Below are 27115 nucleotides of genomic sequence, written 5' to 3'. Positions count from 1 at the left end.
CCTTTCCTTTGAGGTGAAGGGCCCAGAATGAGACACAGTCCTCGGCACAAGACAGGAGATGTGATTCACTTCTGTTTGTTCAGGTACAACACGGTTGGCATGTTGTGTCTGTATGATGACATGGGCCCCTTGATGCTTGTGCTGAAAGTGGAGACAAGCCAGGAAGATTGCTGTTTGCTCATTAATGATGAAGCTGGCTTTATGAGCTACATCATTATCACAACATGTGCCCAGACCATCAAGCTGGCATTAGCATCACTTTTCTAGATGTGGATCTGACAGCAAAAGAAGGAGTAGTTCTGTAGCAACCAGGGATGGCTTAAAGACTGGAGACACTGGAATTGTATAACCACCTACAGTCATAACGAATCCTTGATGTGACTGCATGATAAAGCTGCAGTGGTCAGAAACGGGCCAACCTCAAGACACCAGATCCATTCAAGCTACTAGTGTGCTGCCCAAAAAGATGAGCCAGTATACCCATCACTTGAAGGGCTAGCAAATGTTCTGGAAAACTGCAGCTTGCATAGTCTCTATAATTACACCCAGGCTCTCCATCATGAAAGAAGGGAAGAGATAACTCCGTAGGGAGGCTATTACTAATGCCATGTACCTCTGGTTCTTTCTACATCCAGATACTGATAAGAATGTTGCTAAGATAAGGATGAGCTTCAGCTCCCCAAAGTCCAAGGTCTGCAGTGCTTTCCACTAGTAACTTGGTGAAGGTTCTTGTACAGAAACCTATAGCAAGGTCAGTGTGAAGCACTGAAAATGAGGTTTCCTATGAAGCAAAGCAAATAATCTGCTATGCAAAATTCACTGGGATGCGATCTTTTGAGGTTTATGCATGTCAGGAACTCACCTGGGGCCACTGTCATTAAAATGGAGGCCCGAGTATCCAGTGAAACCTGACTTTTCGGTTTCAGGGTGGCCTTTCCCTCTCCATTTTTTCTTGACCACATGAACAAAGAGAGAGGAGACACTTTTGACTCTTTGTAGGTAGGGCACAAGTTCAATAAACCAAGCCTTCAGCAGCTTCTGGGTGATCTCTCACACAAACTTTCACTTTGCCAAGGCTGTGGCACAGGAAAGACAAAAAAGATAGCCAGGACTCGAGATGAACCATCTCCTATACCCAACTGTCTGATGTAGCCAGATCCTACATGGGAACAAAATTTTGCACACAGCCCACTACCTTGGATATAGAAGGCCATCTGGACACTGAATTCATTGGAAATTTTAGTGTGTGTTGCAGGGGCATTTTCTGGATCCTTTTCATTTTATCACTTGTCCCTCCTGCTCAGTCACCTTCAAACTTACGTAAAGACAGACTTGGTAGTCAGCTATTCTCCCCACAGTTAGAACCAGAGCCACTGGTTGAAACTGTGGATGCTGTGATCCTAGCTGCATATTGCAGCACATAAACAATGCCATCAAGCAGGGTAAGAGGTGCTGCTGTACAATTAACTACAAATTTGAGCTGCTCTTGGGTTTTTGTTTCCAGTGCTGCCATTTCAGCCATGCAAGGGCCATCCTGGAGCATAGAAACACAGCAGCAGCCATTAAAGATCTTCTAAACACAACCTCAGTCCTTCTAGCAGTCTAGTCTCAAGGCATGTCCCTCTGGAATCAGACAGGAGTCGCTGGTTACAGATGTTGTTGCCTCAAAATTAGGGAACATCTACTCCTTGGAATCAAATGAGAAAGGATGAATATATTCCAGTGCTTTGGTTTTGAGTGGTACCTTGTCAGTCCATGACCAATGTGTTGACTGAACATCTCCAAAATAAAGGACCAAGAGCATTGTCTTCTGGGTCTTAGGAGTCATGCCATGAACTTGAATTCTATCAGGGATCTATCATAGGAATATGCAGCTAGAGCATTTCCAGGACCTTAGTCTAAATTGTCAGGAATGCAGAAGCAGAAAACAAACACCAAGGTGTTTCCTTTCCATCTCCAAAAGATTCAGAGAGCAAACTTGACTCAATATATTGGTGATTAGCATTCAGACCAACCAACTGGTGCCTCCTGCATTAAACTCCTCAGTAGGTCTCAGCCATGTCTATTCCTATGTTCTTTTTGATGACTCAAGACAAAAAGAGAGAAATCATGAATGCCCTGAACTACTCACTGGAGCTGGAAATAAGATTCTCTACCATCCCTCTGTTAAATGGATGTGAAAGCAGTTCTTTCTAAAAGGCAAAGGCAAGCATCCATCTTGTGAAGCCTTGTATTACCCATAGGCTCCCTATGGTAAAATGAAGATGGGCAGGTGAACTGCAGTCCTTGGTATCCCAAAGGCAATTACATTAATGCCTAGAGAAATGAAGAGAATTCCCCAAACATTTGAAGCCATTTGCGGAGCAGCAGTACACATCTGGACTGATGAACTGTCTCAGCTGGAGTTCTGTTTTCCTGACTCACTGGGGAGTGCCATGAGCTGGTCTCCATCTTCAACCCGGGCCTGTGCTGGAGTTGGGAGCTTCAACAAGGGCTCAAGGCTTTCTCTTGATGTGGTTTTGTCCAAGAGTACTCAGAGGATACCCTCTCCATTGTAACAGTATGTAGGAGGGGGAAAAACTGGAGATCAAATTGCAAGCCCCCTGAGGGTTCTCTTCTACAGTGTAATGCAAGCAAAGCACTGATTGATCACTTAGGAGCAAAGTCACAGATAAGCCAGCTTCTTCACCATCCTCCCCCCCCCAAAAAAAGATGGAACCCTAGTGCAATGCAGAAGTAGCCACCAAACCAGTTTTAAGTAGAAACCTGAATGGCATGACACAAACTATTATTGTTTATTAAATTTATATGCTCCATAGATCTCAGGACAGTTCACAACATAAAAATACTAGATAAAAAACACAAAATACATAATGAGAACAAGAAGAAATCAGTATCCCCACCCTCACCCCATACACATTTAAAAGGGTTTGGATGTTAATCAGCCAAAGGCCTGGTTGAAGAAGAACGTTTTTGCCTGGCACCAAAGGAAATATAGGGCAATCTATCCATCCATTTAGCGGAAGACATGTACAGTATGCAGTGGCCAGGGTTCTGATGAGAACTACTATCCAGGCAAATATTATGGTTGCACTGGTTGCGTGTGCCCCGTGCAGATGACCACTGCACCTGAAGACCATCAGTCAGGTCATGCATCCACAGCAGCGACCAGAGGAGGAGCACTTTCTGAAAAAAGCTGTCACTGTGTTCCATCAATAGCCGATGGTTTGCTGTCCTGACTAGACAAATTCTTGGTTAAACACACAGGGCAAAGCAATACAAATACAGTGGTACCTCGGGTTACATACGCTTCAGGTTACATATGCTTCAGGTTACAGACTCCGCTAACCCAGAAATAGTGCTTCAGGTTAAGAACTTTGCTTCAGGATAAGAACAGAAATCGGGCTCTGGCAGCATGGCAGCAGCAGGAGGCCCCATTAGCTAAAGTGGTGCTTCAGGTTAAGAACAGTTTCAGGTTAAGTACGGACCTCCAGAACGAATTAAGTACTTAACCCGAGGTACCACTGTACTGACATTTATAACTTAGAAGCAACCACAAAATATAGATCCAGACCACCTTCAGAGAAATCATAACCAAAAGGTGTGCCCGCACAATTTAAACTAATTTGTTCAAGTATAGCCTATTAGCCATTTATGGCTGTCAGCCAGATGCTTGACAAACCATCTATTTTCACTGCCTGACTCAGTCTGCAAAAATGGGGGGGGGGCGTGTCAAGCACCTGGCAGCCTATGATAGAAGGCATGAGGTTGTGTTTGGCTTGGTGAACCACCACAAGTTGTGAAGGAAAAAGGAAAAAGAGAATTTACCTGAAGACAACAGGAGATGGACCACAAAATTTGTGAAGGGTTTTCTTTATGTTGTCACTTAATGTAGATTCGTCCAAGTACCAGGTGCTTTGATCTGAGGCAGAGGGACCGGCAGTGGGATCTTAAGAAAAAAACAGACATTTTTGCATATGTTTCTGTATGTGGTTTATCTTCCCCATTTACCCAGAGTGGCAGGTGAAAGAGTACACTTGGGCTTCATTCCAAATATATTTATGAAAGCTCAAACAAAACTGTACTCTCATCCCAGTGGTACCACATGGTGGATTAAAAGAAACCCTAAGAAAATAATGTTTCATTTCTCACCGCTCATAAGCCAACAGGTCCAGAGGATTCTCTGTTTATTCTTTCGACTGTGCTGCCCTCCCCCTTACCAAACACAGAGCACAATGCCCTAGCATTTCAAAAACAAAGTTTGCCTATTTGAAAGCTATTATTTATATTAACATACAGAATTCTGGTAGAGTTACCTGGGGCTCCACATACAGTATTGATAGCAGTGGACTGAGAAGAGAGCAACTCATCCAGCAAGCGCTGAGCAGTGGGAAGGATCTGTGTGTGAGAAAGACATTTAACACTGACTCTCTCCCATGAGTTAGATCTTTTAAAAAGTATCAAAAGGTGTGATATCAAATAAAATTTCTCACTAGTACTTCATCTATTTCCAAAACAATGCATACAAACCAGTTCACCAAAACGCTTAAATATATTAATCTGTAGCTAGAGAATTACCGTGAGAAATGTGTTTTGCATAATTTATGTATTTTATATTTTTACTAATTTTAGAAAATATTTCATGGTATAGTACTTTATTAAATGCATAATGCTGCTTGTTATGCAAGTCAGAAGCAAAGGCTGATAGTTACTGGATGAAATAATTTATATTTCTAAGATGAAAAGAAGCTCCTTGTTTAGAATGCATAAATATTCATAATTTAAGGAACAGTGCTCAGTTTTCAAAGAAACTTCAACTGGTTCAGAACACAGTTCCTAGACTGAGATGTGGAGCAACTACAATGGATCTTATCTTGGCAATACTCAAATATTTCTATGCACTACAAGCTTATCTTTGGGCACAATTCAGATGTGCAGTTTTAATTGTTAAAGCTTAAACCCATTAGGGCTGGGGTATCTGAAGAACAGCATCATTCCATATGAACCAGTCTGATGTTTGCTCCCTCTAGTGAGGTCCAACTCTGCCCTTATCTTTTGAGGGTCTCTGCAGTAGTGGTGCTTCGACTATGGAATTCCCTTCTCCATTATGTTCACCTTGCATCAAATATGCTAACTTTTAAGTACGTTTGCGTTTTCCTGGGCATTTAGCAGTGTATGCACTTTTTAGGCACTCTGATTTCAAACTGGTGTTTATTTGCAGCTAGTTGTTTTTAAAGTAGGCGCATTCAGAGCTTTTTCCCCCCCAGCCAGAACGCATCAGAACGCAGTTCCGACACCTCTCCCCAACACCACAGCTCTGGCTCATGAAAAGACTCTCCCCGGAGCGCAAAAAGGACATCCTCTATGGCAGTGGTGGAGAACCTATAGCCCGTGTGCCAGAGGGGGCACTCTGTGGGCATGTGCGCCATCGCCCTTTCCTACTCCCCACAATCCTATGATTTGATGGCTAACCCGCCTGGCTGCACTTCTAAAGCCAGGCTGCAGGAGGGAGCAAAATGCCGCCGGGCTTACTGGCAGTTCTGCGCAGAGGTGCTTTAAGACAGCGGAATGGAACTTTCACGTTTCAGGTGCAGCCCATGGGCGGCAAACCAGCTACTCGCGAATGAGCAGCTCTACTTGGCACACGTGCTGCCCCTAAGCTGTGCTGTGATGCCTTATTTCCAGGCTGCGACCGATGCCAGCAGAGCGCTGAACCGCCGCATGTCTCTGGGGTTCACGCTGGGATTTCCTTTTTGCCTGCTTGGTTAGGCCGGGAAGCAAACTTTTGAGGGGAACTCTCTCCCATCGTCATGGGTAACTGAAAGATCCTCCCTGCTAGGGGACACACAGCAGAGGGCAAAGGAGACCCTTGTTTTTTCCATAGGATTGTGGGGAGTTGGAAGGAAACCCGAGGGTCATCTAAGTCCAACCCCCCTGCGATGCAGGGATCTCAGCTACAGCATCCATGGCAGATGGCCATTTGGCTTCTGCTTTGAAATCTCCCAAAGAATTGTTTCTTGAAGGGAAATTATCAAAACGGCCATGTTGTCTGGGAGTAATTTCCTTTTTCATGATTTCCCAAACAAGGATATTGCAAACTTTTACCTTTCAATAAAAAGTTGTTTGTATCATTGAAAGCTCTGTTATTATTTTTTTCTCTTAAGACAAAATATGTTAATGTACGAGTTGTTTTTTCTAAACTAAAACCTCAGTATTCAGGTTAAATTGCTGTGTTGGCACTTTGTGATAAATAAGTGGGTTTTGGGTTGCAGTTTGGGCACTCAGTCTCTAAAAGGTTTGCCATCACTGCTCTATGGGCTCTGGAGACGGTCTTCTCATGAGCCAGAGGTGCACAGTGGGCCTTTAATGAGGCTCTTCAGCCTCCCAGGCTAACAGCTGTCCCGTGGGAAGAAGCCTTCCTGTGCCTCAGCTCTGTAAGCCGCCCTGCCTCTCCTGCACACGTAAGCAGAAGGGACAAGGCAGCTTGCAGAGCAGGTGTGCATGGAAGAAGCTTCTCTGAGCATCTGCTCTGCCCCTTCACAGAGCCGCCCTGTCCCTCCTGCTTGTGCGCCTTTTCTTTCCTGCATCATTGTTTCTAGAAAAAAAGCACTAGCAGCATTCCAAATACGCTATGATCCAGCACAATCCTATGCATATTTACTCAGAATATAAGGCCCAGTGCTCAATGAAGCTTACTCCTCATGAAAGAGTGCATAGGATTGCAACAGAAATGTTGGTTTAACTTGACAGTATTGTGTTTCTGCCAGCCACATTTGCAGTAGCCAAACATTTCACTTCAGAAGCCCTGCTCTGGGTACTTCTCTTTTCAAAAGTGAGCTAAATGGCAGCTGGAGGTAGGGCCTTCTCAATGGAGGTGCCTCAATTGTAGCATACTCTTCATAGGAACATAGCAGGTACCAGCTTCTTTAACTGTGAGTCAGATGTAATACATTTTTTTATTCTCCCATGCATTGGCTGGACCATTTATTTTTTGCCACCACACCCTACAGTTTTCATTCTTATTTTTAACATCTTGTTTTATCAGACAGTAGCTATGTCTGGGTTTCTGTTGTTAGCTACCCTGAAAATCTTGCTAAAAGGTAAATACATTTTTTAAAAAAAAACTTTTTGAAAGATAATTGCACACTACACTTGAACCCAATCCTAGTTAGCACATGCCTTTCATGCTTCTATTTACTCAAAATCTGAATACCACATATTCTGGTATAAACACACTAGCCAAAGGAAGCAGTTTTTAAAAAAAATTGGGGGAAATGCTAGATGCACACAACTAACACAAGAAAAGACAGCAGGATTTTCTGCAGAAATGAGTAATAGCTCAACATCTACCACACAGAAAAATAGAACCCATTAGGAAGGGCCCTGGGACCAAGACCATAAAACTACTGCAACACACTCTATACACGGTTGCCTTTTAAGAGCATTCAGAAACTTCAGCTAATGCACAATGCAGCAGTCCACTTCCTGACTGATATGTGGTAGAGGGATCATGAGAGCAGTATTCTGAAAACTCCACTAGCTGCCAGTTAAATTCCAGGTTCAATTGGAAGTGCTATTATTGACTTCTGTATTAACTCTAGACCTCATCTCTTAAGGTTCACCTCCCCCGTATGAGCCTGCCCATTAAAAATCACCTGATCTTCGTATAGCTATTCATGCTATTCCTTCTGGCAGAATTTACAATAAGGCTCTTCCCTACCCACAAAAGGACCCCACAGTTGAAATCCAAATTATATAATTTGACTAGCTGCTCTTTTTACCACAGCTGTGCTTTACAAGCATCAAAGTGATAGGGAGTGGTAGGGAGTATGAGAGTTTGCCATCACAGCAGACTACTCAGTGCATAAAAACAAATGTCTGGGGAATGGCTATGTCTGCACAAACACCTGTCTATCACTCCACTGAGCTAGGCTGCTTTTGAGAAGGTCCTTGTTCCCAAATGCTGATCATGAGAGCCTACTGCCCTAACATGGATTGCATCTTAGCTTCGCATATACTGTCAGCCACGGGTGACACGGAAACAATATGATGCAAGTTGCTCCCTTCCACTAGGCAGATGACATTCAATGTGGGCCAGGCCCCATGAATGGGTGCCCCATCACAAGGGGGCCCAATTCATGTATTATTTTTATCTATTTAATTTATATCCTGCCCTTCCTCCCAAAGGAGCCCAGGGCTGCAAACACAATTGTGATAAAACAAAATATTCTAAAAACAATTTTGGTACAGATTCATGCAATTCTTCAAGCTTTTTATGAGAGAGAAGGCTTGGACTCAGCCTGCTTTGGCATGCATGCAGAGAATCCAGCAGATATTATGACATGGATGATGGAAAGGGAAAAGCATGCTATTGCATGAAGCATAGCCTTATGGCTGTACTATTTACTTGCTGCTTTAATATGCTTCTGTTTTAAGTTGATAAACCACCAGGAATAGTTTCAGATGAAGGGAAGCATTAAAATGTTTTAAATATACAAGTACATAAATGGTATTTCAATTTATTCATGCCGCTACTTTTATTTAATAAAGTAGTTTGCTCTCATGGCAATGCCCATTCTTGGAAAAGAAGACCAACTTCTTGAGGAAAGGAAAAGCAGTATTGTAGTGAAAACAGCTATCTATGAAGCCAAATACCACAGGTCAACCTGTACAACAGTATCTAAAAAACATGGGCTAGTAAAAGCTTTTGGTCTTGTTTTCAAGGCTACTAAACACACAATTTGGGAAGCAGGACTAAAAAGTGAATCCATGTGTATGATTTGAGTACAATGTGCTTTGGAAATCATACCTGCTGGGGAAGTTCACTGATGAGGTACTGTGCAAATTTCTGCAGCTGATCTCTCTGCAGTCGAGACAGGGATTCTGAAACAGGTGCTCGCAAGCACACTGCAGATGCCTAAGGTAGAAAAGGCAAAACACGGAGAGCCTTGCTTTTAACAAAGTCTTACTGCTAAACATCACCTCCCCAGCCCAAGTTAAATAAAGCTGCAAATAGAAGACGTTTCAGAAACAATCTAGCAAGTTTATCAGAACAAAGTACGGTATTTCAGAAGGATATCGCTTAGAATAAGAGAAATACGTATTGCAGATTCTGTTCAAAATATACACATTTGCTTTATTAGGGAACTAGGCAACAATTAGAACTTCCAATGACCAAACAGTAACCTTTGTTTACTCCACCTTACATGGTTATATTCATTTCATTACAACTTATGGCCTATTCCTTTATCATACAGGCTCTCTAAACCACTCAGGAAAATTTAGTTCTGCATCAAAATACATTCATCATAAAGAGCCTATTTCACGCATACATTTCCCTCTGAATTTAACATCTCAATTCTCCCACCCTGTTTACAATAAGCAGCAGGAGCACTAACCAATTTCTGACATGCAGGGGACTCCAGACTTCTTGCAACTAATCCTTCAAGGGAGACAGAAAACTCACTGATATTCTCAAGCTTCCACATCATTATGTTGACTACCAACAGAATATGCTTGGAGGCGGACATTGGCAGTGCTTTTGTAGGGGGTTCATATACAATATTATCTCTCAGATTAAACTAAGTAAAATTATGGTTTGTCTATCGTCTACTTCAGAAACTATGGCTAAGCAAACCATACCTAATCATTGTTTCCTTTCAACCATCAACATTTAAATCCCGCATTTGATTATAAGCATGTCAACAACTCATCAGGGGGAGAGATTATGCTGAACTGCAGGACTAGATCCTCAATTTGTACAATGTACAGTATCTTGACCACATGTTGATAAATGTGCTTAAATATTTTTCTTTCCAATGGGGCAGGGGAATTGCTTCACTGAAAGAATCGGAATACATTTCATTCATTTATATTTGCAGAGTGCAAAACATACTGCTGGCATTGTACAAAAGCAGAATTGATTTGGTGGTGGTGGTGGTGTTTTTAAGCACATCCATTTGATTTTTGCTTACAAAATTTTGACACATAGACTCAATTGTCCATTGCAGCAATTCAACACTACTAATGCATAGGGTTGCATCCAATGCTGTGTGAACTAGCATAACCACCTTCCTCACCACTGTCTATTGTAGACCATTGGACACATCAAAGTCTATTTGCATATTCTGGTAATCAATTTTGAAGCATCCGGCCATTTAGGCAAACATGTAGCACTGATCCTTTCAGCTTGTACAGCCAGTTGTTTCTTACAATATATATGTTAAACACTACTTAGTACAGATTAGTGAATATGGGCTAATGTCCTCACTTCAAGTATGTTCCACTCAATGCAGCTTCACAGATGTTAGTATAAAGGACTGAAGAGAAAGGGGGGAACTTGCAGTTACTGAACACTTTAATTTTATGGCTATCAATAAATATTCCCTGTACTTCATTATCTATTTAATAGAACAATAGTCATAATTCAAGGCCTACATTGTGTATCCGGAAAAGGCAGAGGGCTACAACATGGGCACACCATTTGGCCCCAGCTCCACAAGTGCAGCTGCATGAGGTGATCCTGCATCTGTCAAACATCACTGCCACATTGTATGCTCCTTTTGGTGGTACCATCTGGGGAGGTACCACTGTGGCACTCAGATGGAAACCTGTTGGGAGAACAGGCCAAAAGTTATTGTCTGACAGCGAAGCATGGTGATATAGCATTCAGCATAAAAAAAATTACATACAGCACTAACAGACCAATTATTTTAACTACACCTTTCCTTCTTCTTGCTCCAATCAAAATCTGAAATGTCTTATTTTGGCAACCATAACTTATTTCAAAGATCAATCGTCACTTCAATTTAATGAGAATAGGCTTTCAACATAGGAATGTTCAGTAGCAAAGATTTGTGGCTGGACTACAGAACCCCCCATTAAACAGAGTTTAGATTCATTTCCTTTCTATTAACAACCATTATATTGCACTTTAACATTGTAAACACATTCATTCTCTCAATAGACCTACTGCATTAACTGAGGCTAAGGCTTCCTAATAAACTCAGAGTCAACATGTGAACCTTTTGTCTTGCAGTCGATTACGCTATCCAACCCGTACCTAAAATTCCCAAGAAGCAGACATCAAGCCTCTTATTTCATGTCTTATAACTGTGGCATAAAGTTAATCATGAAGGTGGGGGAAAGTATGCCATAACTAAAGGAACACAACCAGATGTTGCTGGTGAGCACATACCATATATGTTCCAGTCATACTGCTCTCTGGTTTTGGGATGACTACATAGCAAGCAAAAAAGTCTATAAATTCTAGAACTAATTTAGTAGTCCTAGCAAAAATCACCAGCTGAAACCTGCAGTGTTTCCAGGACTCCATCAAACTGAAACTGGGTCTGCTGAGCCACTTTTTTATATCTTTGTGGATCAGATCTGGATAAAGGAATCTTTATCTGGGTCCGTCCCCCCAATCAGGCCTTCTGGATGAGAGCCCAAAAGGCTGAGGCAGTGCATGCTGAGGCAGGACCTAACCATGTCATCCCAACTCAGAAATCCTTCTCTCCCAAACGTTCAAGGTAGGGTTTGTATCTGGGATAAGATTTCAGTTCTTCTCAGTACCAACATAAGGTAGATGTAAATACCTATCTGCAGTGGATCTTTAACAGCCCTCATTCGGAAGAGTTGCTCGCCTCTCTGGAACTCATCTGCACTGCCATTTGCCAAGCAGGAGTACAGCCTAGGAAAAGCAAATCATTCTGTTGTTAAAATGTACTTCAGATGAGACAAAGAGCACTGCATTCTGGATCACTGGTCTTCATATTGTAGGGAAGGGCCCAGGACCATTTCCATTATGCAGCTGGGAACAATCTAATGGGCAGGATCCAACAAAGTAGTGCAAAGATTTCTGTTTGCTCAGTGGAAGTTCTCCTCCCTCTCCTCTCCCTGTGTGCACCGCATGCCCTCCCCAAATCTGCCCCAGATGGAACCCCCTGGACAGATTTTGGGGACATGTGGGAAAAGGAGAGGGAAGCCAGAAGTCCTTTCACTAACATCCACAGTGTGGATGCAACACAATATCATTTTTTTATTAGCATACAACCTGATGAAGTGATCGTGAAAACATAAAAGCTTACTCCCTCTTTGTAACATTTTTAACTGATTCTAATCAATAGATATTACTCTCATACCTTTATAGATTTTCCCCTAATGGGCCAATATGGCTACATGAAATTCCCTATTTCACTGATGGTGCGTCGAAGATAAAGTTAACTTTAAACAGGAAAGAAACACGAAGAGAATTCTGAATGGCATTACCTGATGTCCTCTTCATTTTCTGGGAAGCTCCAAAAGGCAATACGAAGCTGCAGTTGTTCGGGCACAGGTGGGTAGACTTTCTCAACCACTTCAAATGGAATGTGAAATGCCACCTGTTTTGCTGACAACTCCACCAGCGGGATCACCAGCCCATCTAATACAACAAAGAATATCAGGTGAGGCTAGTTGAAACATGCAAAAATGATCTCATCACAAGTTTTGTTAGGCACAAAGCAAAAATTTCCCGTTTAAAATATACATATTTAGTTGGCATATCTAGTTTCAGTATGGCAAGATACTGCCTGCAGGGCTGACAACTAGATGGCACTGAAGGCCACCACCTCCTTTGTCTTTAAAAACAAAATCACAGAAAAGTTAAAAAAGTAAAGTTTCTTACAGCACCACAACTAGGGAAGTACATTGCCTCACTTCACTCACCCATTCCAGAACTAGGCACCCATCTTCTGTCAGGAGTCAATGCAAAAATAGCATTCTCCCTCAAAGAACACAAGCTGTTGAAAACTATTCAAAACAAGATACAAACAGAGCCAAATAAACTGGCAAAGACACAACAAGCAGAAACGCTGAAGGTTAGGACACTACTATGTTCCCATAAGGGTCCAGAGTTCAAACCTGCACTTCACTGAACAATGAGATTGGGAGAGGGGTGTGTATGAGAAAGAGATAAGGGTTTAACTTGCTTTCTCTATCACTAGTCCACTCCTGCCTCTGCTCGCTTGCAGCATGATCCAGAGGACAGTGTGCTAACTCAACTCTACCCTTCAATGCAGCAACTGCTAACATTCACAAGGCCAAGTCCCCCCACCCAATTCCTGCATACAGAGTTGTTGGTTAAGCTCTTTTCTTGCAAGTGTTGTGTATGAGCCACTGCACTTCTAACTTTCTGGGAGCCTTTCCCATGTACTTATAAGAAATTATCTCTCTGGGAGGAGATAAGCATTCAGAAATGTTATTCCCTCCCACCCACCCCTGGATTTCTAGCACTTCTTCAGCTAAACATTATACCAACTCAAAAGGAAAGTGGCAAGCCACACCAGATCACAGACAATCATTTGATATGCCAAGGAGCAACTAAGAGTTGAAATACTCTTCTCCATTAATCAGCTCTAAATGGCCTAAGGGGGATCACCAAAGTGACCCCACAGATGTGCATCAAGACCTTCCCTGGCACCCCAAGAGGATCCTGGGGCTTCCTCCCTCCTGACAAAAAAAATCTAGTGGTGCCAACAGAAGGCTTCTGTCAAGTCCAATAGTGGCATGGGGGGGGGGGGGAGGTAGGCATTAAGTCACAACTGGGACAGGACCAGCCAACCATTCCCTCGCTGTGACCCCTCCCCCTCCAAGCTCTCTGCACCACAATTAGGCTTGAGGAAAGTCATCTGGCTATAATGTAATTCTTTCAAACATAACTGCAATGGAGGAAGAACGCTTTCACTTTAAATCTTTCCTCCCCAGTCATGACCAGCCCCCACTGCTGCAATCAGACTTCCAAATACCTTACATTAGAAATAATGTAGTTAGAAATACCTTACATTAGAAATTCCAAATACCTTACATTAAAACCTGTTTTCAGTAGTGGCGATGATCTTCCTGGAGACTGCAGTTGGAGAGGGAGAATTCACCCCTTCCTCCCTATCTGCAGTCTTCAGAAAGATCAACCCCACCCACCCAAAAAATACCTGGTAGAAGTTATTAAGCATTGTATCATTTGCAAGTTTTTTTTTTAAATGTCTTCATTTCCTGTTCAAGTAAAAGACCTACAAGATCACCTCAATCCCAAATACTCAACTGATTGCTGTACTCTGCAGGAGAGGACATCCTGCAGATTGCATCCTATCAGGCAATCCGTTCTGTACAATGTCAGAACTGGGACTTTTTAGTGTTACAGGACCTGCCCTTTGGAATTCCCTCCACTGCAAATCAGACAGGCACCTTCACTGTCGTATTTTCAGCGCCTGCTAAAGAATTTCACGTTATCGGATTCAACACCCCACCATGTAAACTTAAACAAAAGTAGGTCACAATGACCCAGTTTTTAAGCATAAAACAGCCATTAACATTTATTTTATTTATTACATTTCTTTACCACCCTTCATCTGAGGATCACAGGGCTGTTTACAATTCATATAACAATTATAACTTTGGCGCAAGTATATCAGTGCAATAATTTTGAGTTGTGAATTACGAGTAACAGCAAGAGAGAGGGGGAGAGACCTTGCAATGAAACCACACATTGAGACCTTAAATTCTAGTCTGAGACTCATGTATTATCATGCAATGAATGCCGTCTTTCCTTTCTTTGGCACACAACCTAAGTGTCAAATCTTGAAAACTAAAAATTCTGCTGTTGACACTTCTGGATTTTGTGGCAAGGAATTATGGGGTGATTTATTTGTTTTTCTTCAAAATGCCAACTTGAGTCAGGATTTTCCTAGCTAATCCTACGTCTAGTGGAACACAGGTGATGTTATATTCTATTCAGAACCCTGTAAATGTGTTGTTACACCAGACAGTAGCTAAGAAACGAAGTTTCAAGCTGCTTGCTCACCTTCATATTCCAAAATGTATCTTCATCATGAACTTATTGTACTCTGGAATCACAACACAAGTAGAATGTTATGCCATACTTTGTAGCTTTAGACCCAGGGCTTTTTGGGCCGTGGCCCCGATCTGGTGGAACGCTCTGTCACAAGAGACTAGGGCCTTCCGGGACTTGATATCTTTCTGCAGGGCCTGCAAGACGGAGCTGTTCTGCCAGGCCTTTGGCCAAGGCACAGTCTGACCCCCTCTCTCCTTCTGTAATCTTCATAGAACTCTAACCCGATGGTTGACATTAATTCAATTCTGAATTGATTCTAGAATGTATTTTAATTAATCGACTGTGCGATTTTAGGTACATTCTGCTATTTTTACTTGTTGTTAGCCGTTCTTAGCCCGGCTTTGGCCGGGGAGGGCGGGATACAAATTAAATAAAAATTATTACTATTATTATTATTTAGATAGCATATACCGTCCTCTGAATAGCATTGTGATGGATTGGGGAAGGGGGAGCTTGCCTTACTGGCAAACACATTTTTTGTATAATGGCCCCCACCTCTCCCCCAAAGAATTAGGATAGGTTACCGCCAGGGAGAATGAAGAACCTCCTGCCACACACCCTAGTCTGTCTAAAGGTGTTTACCTTTACCTTTACCCCCCCCTTCATTCCAGTTTTAGGAAAAAACTAAGAGGGAAGCTTTGGGTTTACTTTCCGAAAGCTAAAATTCCCGCAAAACATTGTGAAATCTCTTCAGAACAAACAACAACACCTAAAGCTTAGCTGTACTATCTTAGTACCTGCATGAAAGGTTTTAATAAGAAATTCCAGAAAATTGCCTTTTTAAACAATGAATGCAAATGTTAACATATATCAAATTTTATTAGTGTATAACAGGAAAGGAAAAAAGGAAGGAAAAGAGAAGACAACAACCACACACCCAGAGTTGCAAATAAAACCAAATCAAGTCAATCTAACCTAGCTAGTTATTTGTTGCTTGCTTGAACAGGCTTGGGTTTGACAGCATGTGCATTCTCTGTCTTCCAGGGAAATCTTATCAGGAATCCAAAAGCAGAAGGAAAAGCCTTACGTATTTAAAGGAGTCTGAGGCCAGTAAAAACTGGCCTCCATTCCTAAGATGGGTTGTCATTTGGCCCAATCATGTATTAGAAACTCCATTTCTAGTATCACCAGTCTCATTAGCCAATCAAAAAATGGAGGCGACTTCCACCTTCCTAATGACTCTGCTTGCAGTACAAAAGGCTTGTTAGGAATGTAAGAGCCTCCTGGATCAGGAAAATGCTGAATCTAGTCCAGCATCCTGTTCTCACAGTGGCCAACCATGTGCCTATGGGCAAGATTCAAGGAGGTCCTAAGCACAAGAGCACTCTCCCCTCCTGATGTTTCTAGCAACTTGTATTATAGATTAAGAGTTGTTATTTAAGTCTGGCCACCTGTTCAAGGGGAGAGGGCTGATTGCTTACCAACTGCTACAGGTGCAATCGGAGTCTCAGCTGAATTAATAACTTTCGCACAATATGATAACTACTGAAAAAACATTTTGCCGAGTCACAAGGAAGGTTCTAACTGGAAGCTATCTAATTAGATAACATTAATTAGTATCAATGAATGGATGACACCATTGTGGATTGCCAAAGTTTCAAAGTTGAAATTAATGTTCTTAGTTTCCTATCCCAATAAAGCGTGAGAGAATACATATATATTACAATGATTTGCAAATAGGAGGTAAAATAAATCAAATACATATATTGTAATAACATCTCAGACTGAAACTGTTTAGTTTTGTTTACTAAATACAAAATGCACATGCTAACTATGCTCTATTTAAGGCACTGAACATTTTTCAGGGAAGGTTTCCAACTCAAGGTTTTCTGAAAAACCAACATCATGGCATGCAATACTCACTATACTTTAAAAATAATGCTCATATTAGTGGAACCATCATTAGAGATTGATATAATAAAATCAAACTTTCAAACTTTTATAGGAACTGCTTTGCTGCTTCTAGAACTTTTTATTTAACGTGGCATTTATTTAACTTCACTCTTCAGCAAGAATACAAATTGCCAAGCACATTTCTATACCCAGGAACAGTCGTTTTTCAACAGGTGAGCAAATATGCCATTGAAATCATTCTATCCCTGGATTCTAGTTAGTAAGTCATAATAAGGCATTTCAGAGAAGTACACATAGTAAGTTTAGCATGAGAAACTATGCTCATTCACGGTTTCAGTGCATCTTTCAAAATGGTGCAATGATGTAACATGGGCTGGGATACAGCAGCAGTATCACAGATTGGAAGGACATTGCTACAATCTCATGGACATAAAATAGATCCATTTCCTTTTATTTATTTAGCAAATTTTTACACCACTTAATATAAAAAACAAAGTGGTTTACATAAAATGGTATAAACTATCACAATAATAAAAATACACTTTAAAATGATAACCATAATAAAAATTATCTATCTACAGGCACATAATAAAAACTGCATGTTTGGGTAGCTTGTCTAATAAAATGGGATGGGGGATGGAGGCATCCAACAGATGTGCTGGGACTGTACCCAAAAAAAATTAATTGCAATTTTTGCTTGGGGAGAACACAAGAAGATACAGTTTCTGTATCTTGCACCTACCATTTTCAATCTCAAGTTACCTACCTGTCAAAAAACTCTCACCTCTCCACCAAATAAGCTCCTAGGCCATATCACAGGGTGGGAAGTCCTTTCCATCCAGAAAACTGCCCTGAAAGCTGGTGAAGTACAATTCCTAACCTCTTCTCTTGTCCGTTGGCTGGACTTCTGGCAGAATGCATTAAATGGTTTATGAGCACATGCTGTATTCTCTCTGCCTATAACTACTTGGTCCACTCGACCTCTGTTCAGCCATTTACAATAGTTTTTCCAAGATTTAGGCAGAAGATACTAAAGTGGTGTGCCAGCAAAGAGGCCAAAGCCTGCCTTTATAAATTACTTGGTGTATTCTGCCTGAGGAGAGAGAAATCAGCATGGATGAGTTTCAGATAACAGAAAACAGCCTCACCTGCTACCAAAATAGTATCCCAACCTGAGATTTCAGGAACAACCTCCCCAGCTGCAGCTGCAGTTAAAGATTCATTTAACCGTTTGTGCTAGTTATTGTCGTTGCAGGCTGCCTTCTAGGTGAAGAGGTTACAACCTCTAAGACAATTCAGGGTCTTCACATATTTGAACCCAGAAGGACTAAAATATAAACTCCTTCACTAGCATGTTAGTTAGCATGCAAATATATTTGCATTTAACATTAAAAACATTTGTATGCCACTCCTAACAAAGCTGTCTAGATAGTTATTCCAGGTCTCATACAAATAAACATGATGTTGTGTATGGGTGGATTTCTACCCATTTCAAAGCATGTTTAATCCTCATTGTTCTCCATGTTTTCATTTTTGCCACAACACTACCACCTCCTCTGTGAAAGGTTCACTTGTAGCATGGGTGGATAATCTTTTTGGGCAGATGGGCCAGTTCTTAATTTTTATCTCCCTCCAAGCTGTGGGCCAATTTTGACCGTGGGTGGAGGCACCAACTTGACAATCATCTGATGTCATGACCACTTCAGATGACCAGCCCCTCTCACCCCTGCTTTATAACCTAACTTGCAGCACTGAACCCAAGGTGTGTCAACTGACTCTTTGTTTTGTTGTCGTCGTCATCTGTTTCGTTGAACCATCTTATCATGCCATTTATAATACAACCTGGTAACTGTGATTGTCATATTTTCTCTCTGTTAAAGGTCATAAAGACTCTGTACTTTTAATAACTGCAAGGTTACAGTTTCAACAGGTGGAGCTTTTCATCACTGCACCTGTGTTCCAGGAAAGATCCTCCTTTTACAATTTTGTCATGCAGCTGTTAAAAGCACACTTTTCCATCCGCATAATACTTCTTAAAAACAGGTAGAAATAGCCTTCCATTACTGTTCTCTATTCAGAACTTTTAAAAAAAAGACTTCTGTTTTTATCAGTACCTGGAGACTACAATTAAGTGAAATTGGAGTTCTAAATTAGAATTTGAAGGCTACAGTTCTAAAAATGTTTACCAGGTAACTTGAAATCAGTATTTGGGAAGGGCTAATGTATGAACAGAGCTTGCCATCTCAGTGTCAACCTTTCACCCTTAATTTATTTTCCAGTGGGACCACTGCTCCCTAGTACATGCCACTTTCAAATGCTCAAAGCCAGGCATAGGCAAACTTGGCCCTTCAGATGTTTTGGGATTACAACTCCCATCATCCCTAGCTAACAGGACCAGTGATCAAGGATGATGGGAACTGTAGTCTCAAAACATCTGGAGGGCCGAGTTTGCCTATGCCTGCTCATACGTCAAAGCAGCCCCTGATCCCACCCACAGCCAATCACTGGCATCTAAATCACTTTCTCCACTGCCACATGCTGCCACCATCCATTCCATATTCTTCACATCTGACAGTAAGTATGAGCAAAATGCAAGCTTTGTGGTCTGCACTGCTCCATTTCACTGTTCCCCCTACACACCACAATACCTGCACAGCTCATATAAATACGCATGAAACAACCAGTATTAGCCACAGCTGGGTCATTACCACAATAATGACAGATGGTTCAACAGTGTAGGTAGAATGTCTTATGGGTGCCATATGATGCACTGGCATATGTTCACACGTTTTGGCTAGATTTCATAGTACCCCACTAATTGTGGACTTGGGGAGAAAAGTAGACAGCTGTGCAAGATTATAGAAAGGCTTGGATTCTTGCTGCTTCCAAGTGTTTGCATATTCTGATAAGATGACCCTTCCCCAAAGCCCTCTGCACAGGCCAGAGGACTTCATCTGTCCCACTTGGCACAAAGCAAAATACCACTCTCTCTTTGGAATTCTCTGCAATGCACAACTCAAGAGGAAGGAAAAGGGTGTCATGATCTCCTGAAACAGGCTGTAATCAGGATAAATTCACAAGTGTCAATAACAATCTGAAAGTCACATTTGTGAAAATCTGCACATTGCAAACCCTGAAGGGCTTGATAAGGTCACCAGCCTTATAACTGATAGTCTTATTTTAAGATCACGTATCATGCTTGCAGTTGCAACAGGTTCCCGGAAATTCAATTTTTCCAAACAAGAGACAAGGAGAAATTGTTTGCATTTTCATTTGACATATTTAAAGTCCAGAGCTTATCTTTGCTGTGCTTATTTTTAAGACCACTTCAGTTCTTTCTTCAAGCAAAACTCTAAGCAAAGATCTGCCTGCCCCAAATTCACAGCAAGTCCCAATTTCACCCACCAGAAAGAGTCAGTTAACTCACTCTAGTATTTTACAAGTGGTTTATCAGCTAATTAACCAGATTCAATAGCAAAGTACAGTACATGTTTTGGAGATATTTTACAAGTATTTCTTAATATAAGAACAAGGCTGTCATATAAGCAGAAAGCTGTAACATTGCCCTTCAAGAAATGAGAGAGGGAGTAAGAATTCATGCCTGCAGATTCCATTGATACAAAGCACAATCATTCCTCTGTCAAATGTCTTTCAGCTCTGCTAGTTGTGCAGTGAGTGCCACTCTATATGCTAAACTTCTCAACGTTGTAGTCTTCATTGATTCATTCTACCTAAATTTATTTTAAAACATTTACACTGTTACTTCCTAGGAGAAAGTTGAACTGTTTACATAAATACCAAGGTTCCTACCTTTCTAAATTCCAAACCTTGGCAGTATTAAGATTATTAACACTTTTGTTGGTTCTGTAATGGAACAAAAGCAAACACATGTAGGATTTAGGATGAGACGTTTAAGATCACATACCTGCTAACCATCCACACAGCCTGGTCTGAATAATCTTAAACTGATGCTGCCTGAAACAGCACCTGGTACAGGTAACACATCAAAACTACTGGGTTGTATTCAAACTGCACTAGTGGTCCAATCACACAACAGGAATTCTGTTTCTTCTCCTCCCAACCATACATCCCCAAAATTTGCTTTGGAAGATCCACCACCCCTTTGAAGCTGATTTTAAAGATGTGGGGTAGCTGAAGAAAACAAAGAGAGGAAGCTCATTTTCATGAGCAGAAACGTAGTGGTGGGTATGCCCCAGTCCCTTAAAAGCCCTGTGAATTTAGACACTGTTATTCTCATTCTGCAGAATGAATCAAAACTTTGATCTGGGCTTTGCTAAGGGCTAGCCAGACAAAATTTGTCTGGCTGAGATTTCAACTCAAGTCTCATTACCTGCCCAGCTTACAATACTGAATAGTATCAAAGAGCAAACAAGTATGAATGGGCTGGGGATTGAATTAGATGAACATTACCTCCAAATCCCCCAAATTATATACGGTACATTTTCATGAAATCTTTATTTCAAGTTGTAACACTTATGTTATGCAGGAAGTATGAAGGGGATGTGTGAGTAAAGTACTTGCTCAAGTGTTAGTAAATAGACAAGGCAGACTAAAACAAAGTTACATGTTTCCTATAATGTAATTAAATTAGAAAAATCTTTATATAGAAACTCTCCATTTAGCCAAAAAGCCAAACACACAGTTAAGCCCAGAATAACCAGGAAGCATAACTTCCTTTTTCATTGTTCTGTGGACTAAATCTTCAGTGCTGTGGCCAATCTTTCTTTGCAAAGGAAATTGTGTCCTAGATCACTGACAACAGTATTCCATACTGATGCAATAAAGACAAAGAAGAAAACTGACATTGTGAATTCAGTTTTTCCATTTAAAGTAAACAGGCAGACTTGCCTCTGTAATGAATTCAGCACCGAACAGTTTCAGTACATTCAGAACAGCTTTTTCATGTAATCCATCGGATACCCAATTCTTTGATCCTGAAAGTAGATTCTGTTACCATATTATGTGTTGCCACATTGCGCTTTTTCACAATCTAGTATCACCGTTAGCATGAACTACCTTCTTCAAAATAACAAAATTAATTCTATGCAGTTTATGAAGTAATACTTTTTACACTGAAGTATTTGGGCAATAAGACCTGATACTGGATAAGAATATTTCTTTAATCAACTTCAAGTCATCCTACTGACCTACTGTTTGTTGAAACTTCTACATTTTGCTACTCTGCACCATAAGGCACAAACATTTCTAGCAGGTGGCAACTAGTGTCCATTCAAGTATTATAGCTCATTTCCATCTCACTTCATTCCTCATCCTTGTTTGTAACACTATAAAATGCACTATAAAAATCAAAGGAAGTTAAATGTAATTATGGACAAGTGACAGAATTCATTAAGATGAATTAAGCTTCACCGAAAAAGCTACAGAAGTCATTTCTGAATACTATAAGGGCTAAAGCATGTACCAATAACTACCTCTCCAAGACTTCAGAGTCAATGGTGAATTACAGGATTCTGGGAGGACCTTGTGTTTCTCCACTGGCATAACTGAAAAAAAGAACCCTAATAAGCCTATCTCATTTCTAAGGGATCACTTCACACTAGTGAACCAAACGTGCAAATCTCCTGATTATTAGCAGACTGGGCAAAAAAGTACAGCCATTCAAGAGCTCCTTGCAAAATGAAGCTGAGGGGTTGGAGAGTTTTTTTAAGCTCAAGGGTCATACTCCCCTGTAAGCAACCTTCTGGAGGCCATATGGTGGTGGTGGGCAAGGTCTGAGGCAAAATATGTGTGGGACCAGAGTTAAAAGAGGACAAACTAACAGATTCTGAGATTGGTGCAATAGGCTACACACAGGCATGCAAAATACAGGTTTCTACACAAACATAAGTCTGTTTTCACCCTCCATCAAGCAACACGCAAGGATTATTACAGTTCAAGGACCCATGCCAACAAGGCAAAAGTACTTGAGGAGGATATGGTCAGGCCCAGCGAGCAGTGAGACTTGGGCAGAAGTAACACGGCCTGGGAGAGTCCCGAGGCCCAGATGGAGAGGACTGGAGGGCCACATTTGACCCCTGGGTCTGAGGTTCTCCACCACTGATGTAGCTGTACCAAGCATGTGTTTTAGAACATGTATCCAAGCTACTGCCATTATACTTTTATAGTTTAAAAAACCACAAGTGTACACTAGTGTATTAGACTTGTACCAAGGAGAACTGGGTTCAAACCACCATGCAGCCACGTAACTCACTGGTGACCTTGGGTCAGATACTAAAGCTAACCCAGTCTAACCCATCCCAAGGAGCTGTTATGAAGACAGAAATGAATAGTCCCATTTACACCCAATGTACTCCTTTGTTTTTTAAAGTTTCTTAGTGAATGCATTTCATTAACAATTTCCTGCTCCTCACTTCTCCAGTCCCCATGGCTTTCAATGCTTTCTTTCTAGCTAGGAGGTGGAAATTTAACAATTTTACCTCGAACAATTCAATTTTCCACCAAATCCATGGAGGTTGTCACTTTAAGTGGAAAGAAAGGCCATGGTACCTGGCAAAGTACCATTATTTCCAAAGAAGGGACAAACTCTGAAACATTTTCTGAAAGCAGTACAAGTTACCTTCTGGTCTGTGATCATAAACTCTGAGTGACAACAGGTTAATCACTTATCTCATCCTGAGCAATGAGCAGAGTTAATCTATTAATGCACTATACGCTCTACATTCTATAACTACTAGATATAGTACAAAGTTTTGCTGTATAGTATTGTCCACAACCTGCAACAAAGCTCTCCATCAAAATAATCTCAACTATCAAGTAAGCCTTGAGTAGTTTCATACTGGCAACCCCTGTGCAAAGAAAACATACTATTTTAACATTTTCATCTGGCAATCCTAACCATATTCCTGAACTTCCCCAAGTTACAAAGAATGTTTTCACAACTGGGTAACAGTGCTAGCTATAGATGCTAACAAGTGCTGGGGGAAGGGACACAATTTGATATGACCTACTAAAAACTTCTTTGTTTCAGCAAGTCTAGCCAGACGTGTAATTTTATTATGAATACATTTTTTAGTTCCATTGATTTTACCTATATTTTTCATAAATATTTCACAGTATTTTGTGTTAAACTACTTACAGATATTTCTGTTTATTTTGTTTATCTGAAATATTTTTATTTTATTTTTATTTAACACATTACATATTACCCTTCATCCAACAGATTCCAAGGTGGTGAACAAGTATAAATAATGAATAATTTTAATGATTAATAAGACCTTATAATTTACAATAAAACTGGTAACATTAACTCTAATATGAGGAAGCAGCTAAAAACATACACCAAGCCTAGGAATTACACAAATTAAAATACCTGAGAAAATTTAACCTGGCACACTCTTCAGGGAGCATACTACTTGTAAAATCAAGCTCAGTTCTGAGCAGATCCTTCACCACACGCAACCAAGAATAAAGATCAACTTTATAATACGGACTGGGCTTGTAAATATTTCTTTACACACCATCAATTTCTCCTCACTGGTTTAAATGGCAACACAACACATTTCATATATGCATATGAAGTGCCTGTATGTCAAAATATGTTGTATGACAGGAGCTGGATTGTGACTGTCTGCCACAAAATGCATAGTATGTGTATTTGGTAGGGTATAATTTGTGTAGCAGCCTCAGATATCTGCTTTTTAAAAAACTGAGTTACAATAGTTAAATCTGAGAGACCAAAAGACCAAAGCTGGATGACAGCAACAAGCTATTTGCAACTATTTGGTTCAGAAAAGTATTTTACCATGAGTTGACACGATAGCAAAAAGAGCACTTCTCTGAATGTAAAGTGTTGTTCAAATGTACCATCCAGGAACACACAGTTGGCTTCCCCTTTGGACAGACTTTACCTTCAGAGAATCATAGAATCATTATTACATTGCATGACAATATTGCAAATTATAGCTCGATTTCAAGAACAGTTTATTATATCCCTGATTTGCATTCCTTGCATTTTGTCCTTACTCTGAGTAAAAGTACCATCAATGGTGAACTGTGAGGCCCAGTATGCAAAAACTAACATTCAAACAGGTTGGGAACCACCAACTTAACCTTTGACTGAGGAAGAACAACTATCACAGAGCAAGGTATAATCTCCTTAGCAAAAGATTAAGTATATAACTAGGTCAGTCTTGCTGCACTGTAACATGCCTATACACTCTTAGTAATCATTGCAATGCATTTCATTCAGGCAACAATATCCTAATTAGACTGTGGAATAAAACTAGTCCACACCATAGAAGATGCAGGCAGCACTGACAGTCCTTATCAATGGCAGATTTTGGGTAGAAAAGAAAAATTTTAACCAGCTCTAATTAGTGTGCATGTGAGTACAGCTAAAGGTCATGAATAATAAGCAACACTGGATCATGCCCCTGACTTAATGCAAGTCTGAGTCTGCAGCTGATCCAAGTTACAACATTTTTGTTTTTCTATTTCAACACACACCTGTTTCTAATTGCCAACATACCTTGACTGGTTGCCTGCCTACAGGCACCTCATCGATCCTCAGTGTTTTTACCAACCCCTTTCTATACCCAGCCACTCACCTTTCATTTTGACAGTGGGGGAATTGGGTCCGGCAGATTGCTTCCGCCATCCTCTCCAATTCTGGCATAAGCTCTCCGCCTCAGAGATGAAGGAACAAAGGGAGTCTTCTTCAAAGCGGTCAGAATCTTCAAATGAAAACCTTTCCCCGTCCTCCCACTCTGCAAACATGAGTTCCATCACATCCAAAAAAACAGGGAAAGGGAAAAAGCAGGCCTTCTCTCTCAGAGAGGTGCAGCGACAGGACTCCAGGACAACCTGTATTAGTACTTCAAGTTCAATTTGCTCATTTGTCTCCGGAGGCTAGGTGGGTGGGGGAAGGAGCAACACCAGCAAAAAACCCAAGCAACTACAGCGACCGAAGTAACTAAATTTTTGCCCGTATACACTCAACTTTAAAAAAAACAAAACCCAAAAAAAACCCACAGCTGCAACGTCTTCACAACTCCGCTTCTTCAAAAGAAAGAACGGGGAAAGTGCACCCGCAAGCCGCTCCTTGGCTTGGCTGGCATGTGGACACCTGTATTTAGCAAAAACGCGGGAGAGGCCGAAATAAGCGAGGTTTTCAACCCCCCCAAAAAAAGCAGAAAAAAGGGGAGGGATATACAAAATAAAAACCCCACCCAGAGGAAACTGCATGCAAACAGGGGGCTCACCGAGGCCCGTCTATAAGCCACCAGCGTTTGGCGAGGGAACTTGGGATGTCAGGCGAGTGCACATGTGCAAAACTATGCCTACCCCCTACCGCACCCCGAAATTTTGACACCCCCCCAAAAAAACCCCCGCAAACGAGACGAGGCCCCTCGCAGGACGCCTCTCAGCTGGAGCGGTGGGGAGGGGAGAGAAGTGGGGGCAGGAAGGCTGTTGCTCCGCCAGAGAGTGTGACAGAAAAGGGTCGAGTAAGGAGAGAGGCAACTGTGGGGTTGAGAGACAGGAGATATGTGGGGCGGGGGGGCGGGGAGGCCCGGCAAACAGGGAGGCTGCGGCGCCCCCCACCGCGGGCTTGAGGGGGAAGCGGACGGAGCTGCCTCAGGCGGCGGCGAGGGAACCAGCTGAAGCGGCCCTCGGACGGGTTGGGGGGGGGTTGTCTCGTCCGTCGTCCGGGCCCAGCGAATGGAATCCCTTTCACGGGGGCGCCATGGCGGCGGCGGGCCCCTCCTGGAGCGGGGCGAAGGCGACGACGGAGCGAAGGGAGGAAGAAGGGGCGGCTCCGCGAAGCGAAGTAAGGGGTAGGTAGGTTAACCCGGGCCTGGGCCTGGCGCGCCGACGCCTCCCTCTCAGCCGTCCGCTGGGCGAGCGCTAAAATGGCCCCCCTTGCTCGCACGCGCGCGCCCGAGAAGCCTCCCCGCACGGCCACGGGCGAGCGCGCGCGCCGCCCTCCCTCACAGCCACCACAGCGAAGCGGCCCTTTAGGCTCCTCCTCCTCCCTCCCTCCCTCCCTCCCGCCTCCTTATCGCCCAGCTGAACTTCGCTTCCGGTCGCGCCGCTTCCGGCTTCCTGCGCGACCGCCTGCAGAGATAGGGAGGAGGAAAAGAAGATACCACGAACCTGCCATAGAGATGCGAATAGTAGAGACGCCCGCGAGTGTCGCCTCGTAAAAACGGAATCTTCCGGGCTCCTTTAGGTATCCGCGCAGGGTTACCTGGGGTCACGGCTGCGGAACACGCGTTGGGCGCGCGTTCGGAGCGCTGTGGTTTTGCGTAGGGTCATGGATGATCTGTATTGCTGCATTGCAGGGGGTGGTTGTTGTTGTTCTTATTATCATTATTATTTATCATTTGCTAG

At 42.0% G+C, this 27115-nt stretch overlaps 1 protein-coding gene across 7 annotated transcripts in view; it reads right to left on the bottom strand.

Annotated features, from left to right (window-relative positions):
- Window positions 1-26657, bottom strand: part of ZSWIM8 (zinc finger SWIM-type containing 8) — a 58689-nt gene extending 32032 nt beyond the window's left edge. For 5 of the 7 annotated variants that reach the window (XR_008330406.1, XR_008330405.1, XM_053388017.1 and 2 more), the window contains exons 1-7: window positions 25333-26657; window positions 12271-12424; window positions 11598-11692; window positions 10438-10610; window positions 8810-8917; window positions 4317-4398; window positions 3829-3949 (exon numbers count right to left, since the gene is read on the bottom strand). Coding sequence is in view for 5 of the 7 variants with exons in the window: in XM_053388017.1 (XP_053243992.1) it covers window positions 3829-3949; window positions 4317-4398; window positions 8810-8917; window positions 10438-10610; window positions 11598-11692; window positions 12271-12424; window positions 25333-25510 (911 nt within the window). In the remaining 2 variants the exon portion in view is untranslated. The remainder of the gene's footprint in view (window positions 1-3828; window positions 3950-4316; window positions 4399-8809; window positions 8918-10437; window positions 10611-11597; window positions 11693-12270; window positions 12425-25332) is intronic. The other 2 variants (XM_053388020.1, XM_053388021.1) reach the window with 1 other exon arrangement.
- Window positions 26658-27115: the final 458 nt, after the last annotated feature.

This window comes from Podarcis raffonei, chromosome 5 (assembly GCF_027172205.1).
Source record: "Podarcis raffonei isolate rPodRaf1 chromosome 5, rPodRaf1.pri, whole genome shotgun sequence".
Lineage (NCBI taxonomy): Eukaryota > Metazoa > Chordata > Lepidosauria > Squamata > Lacertidae > Podarcis > Podarcis raffonei.
This window is presented reverse-complemented; position numbering and strand designations above follow the sequence as displayed.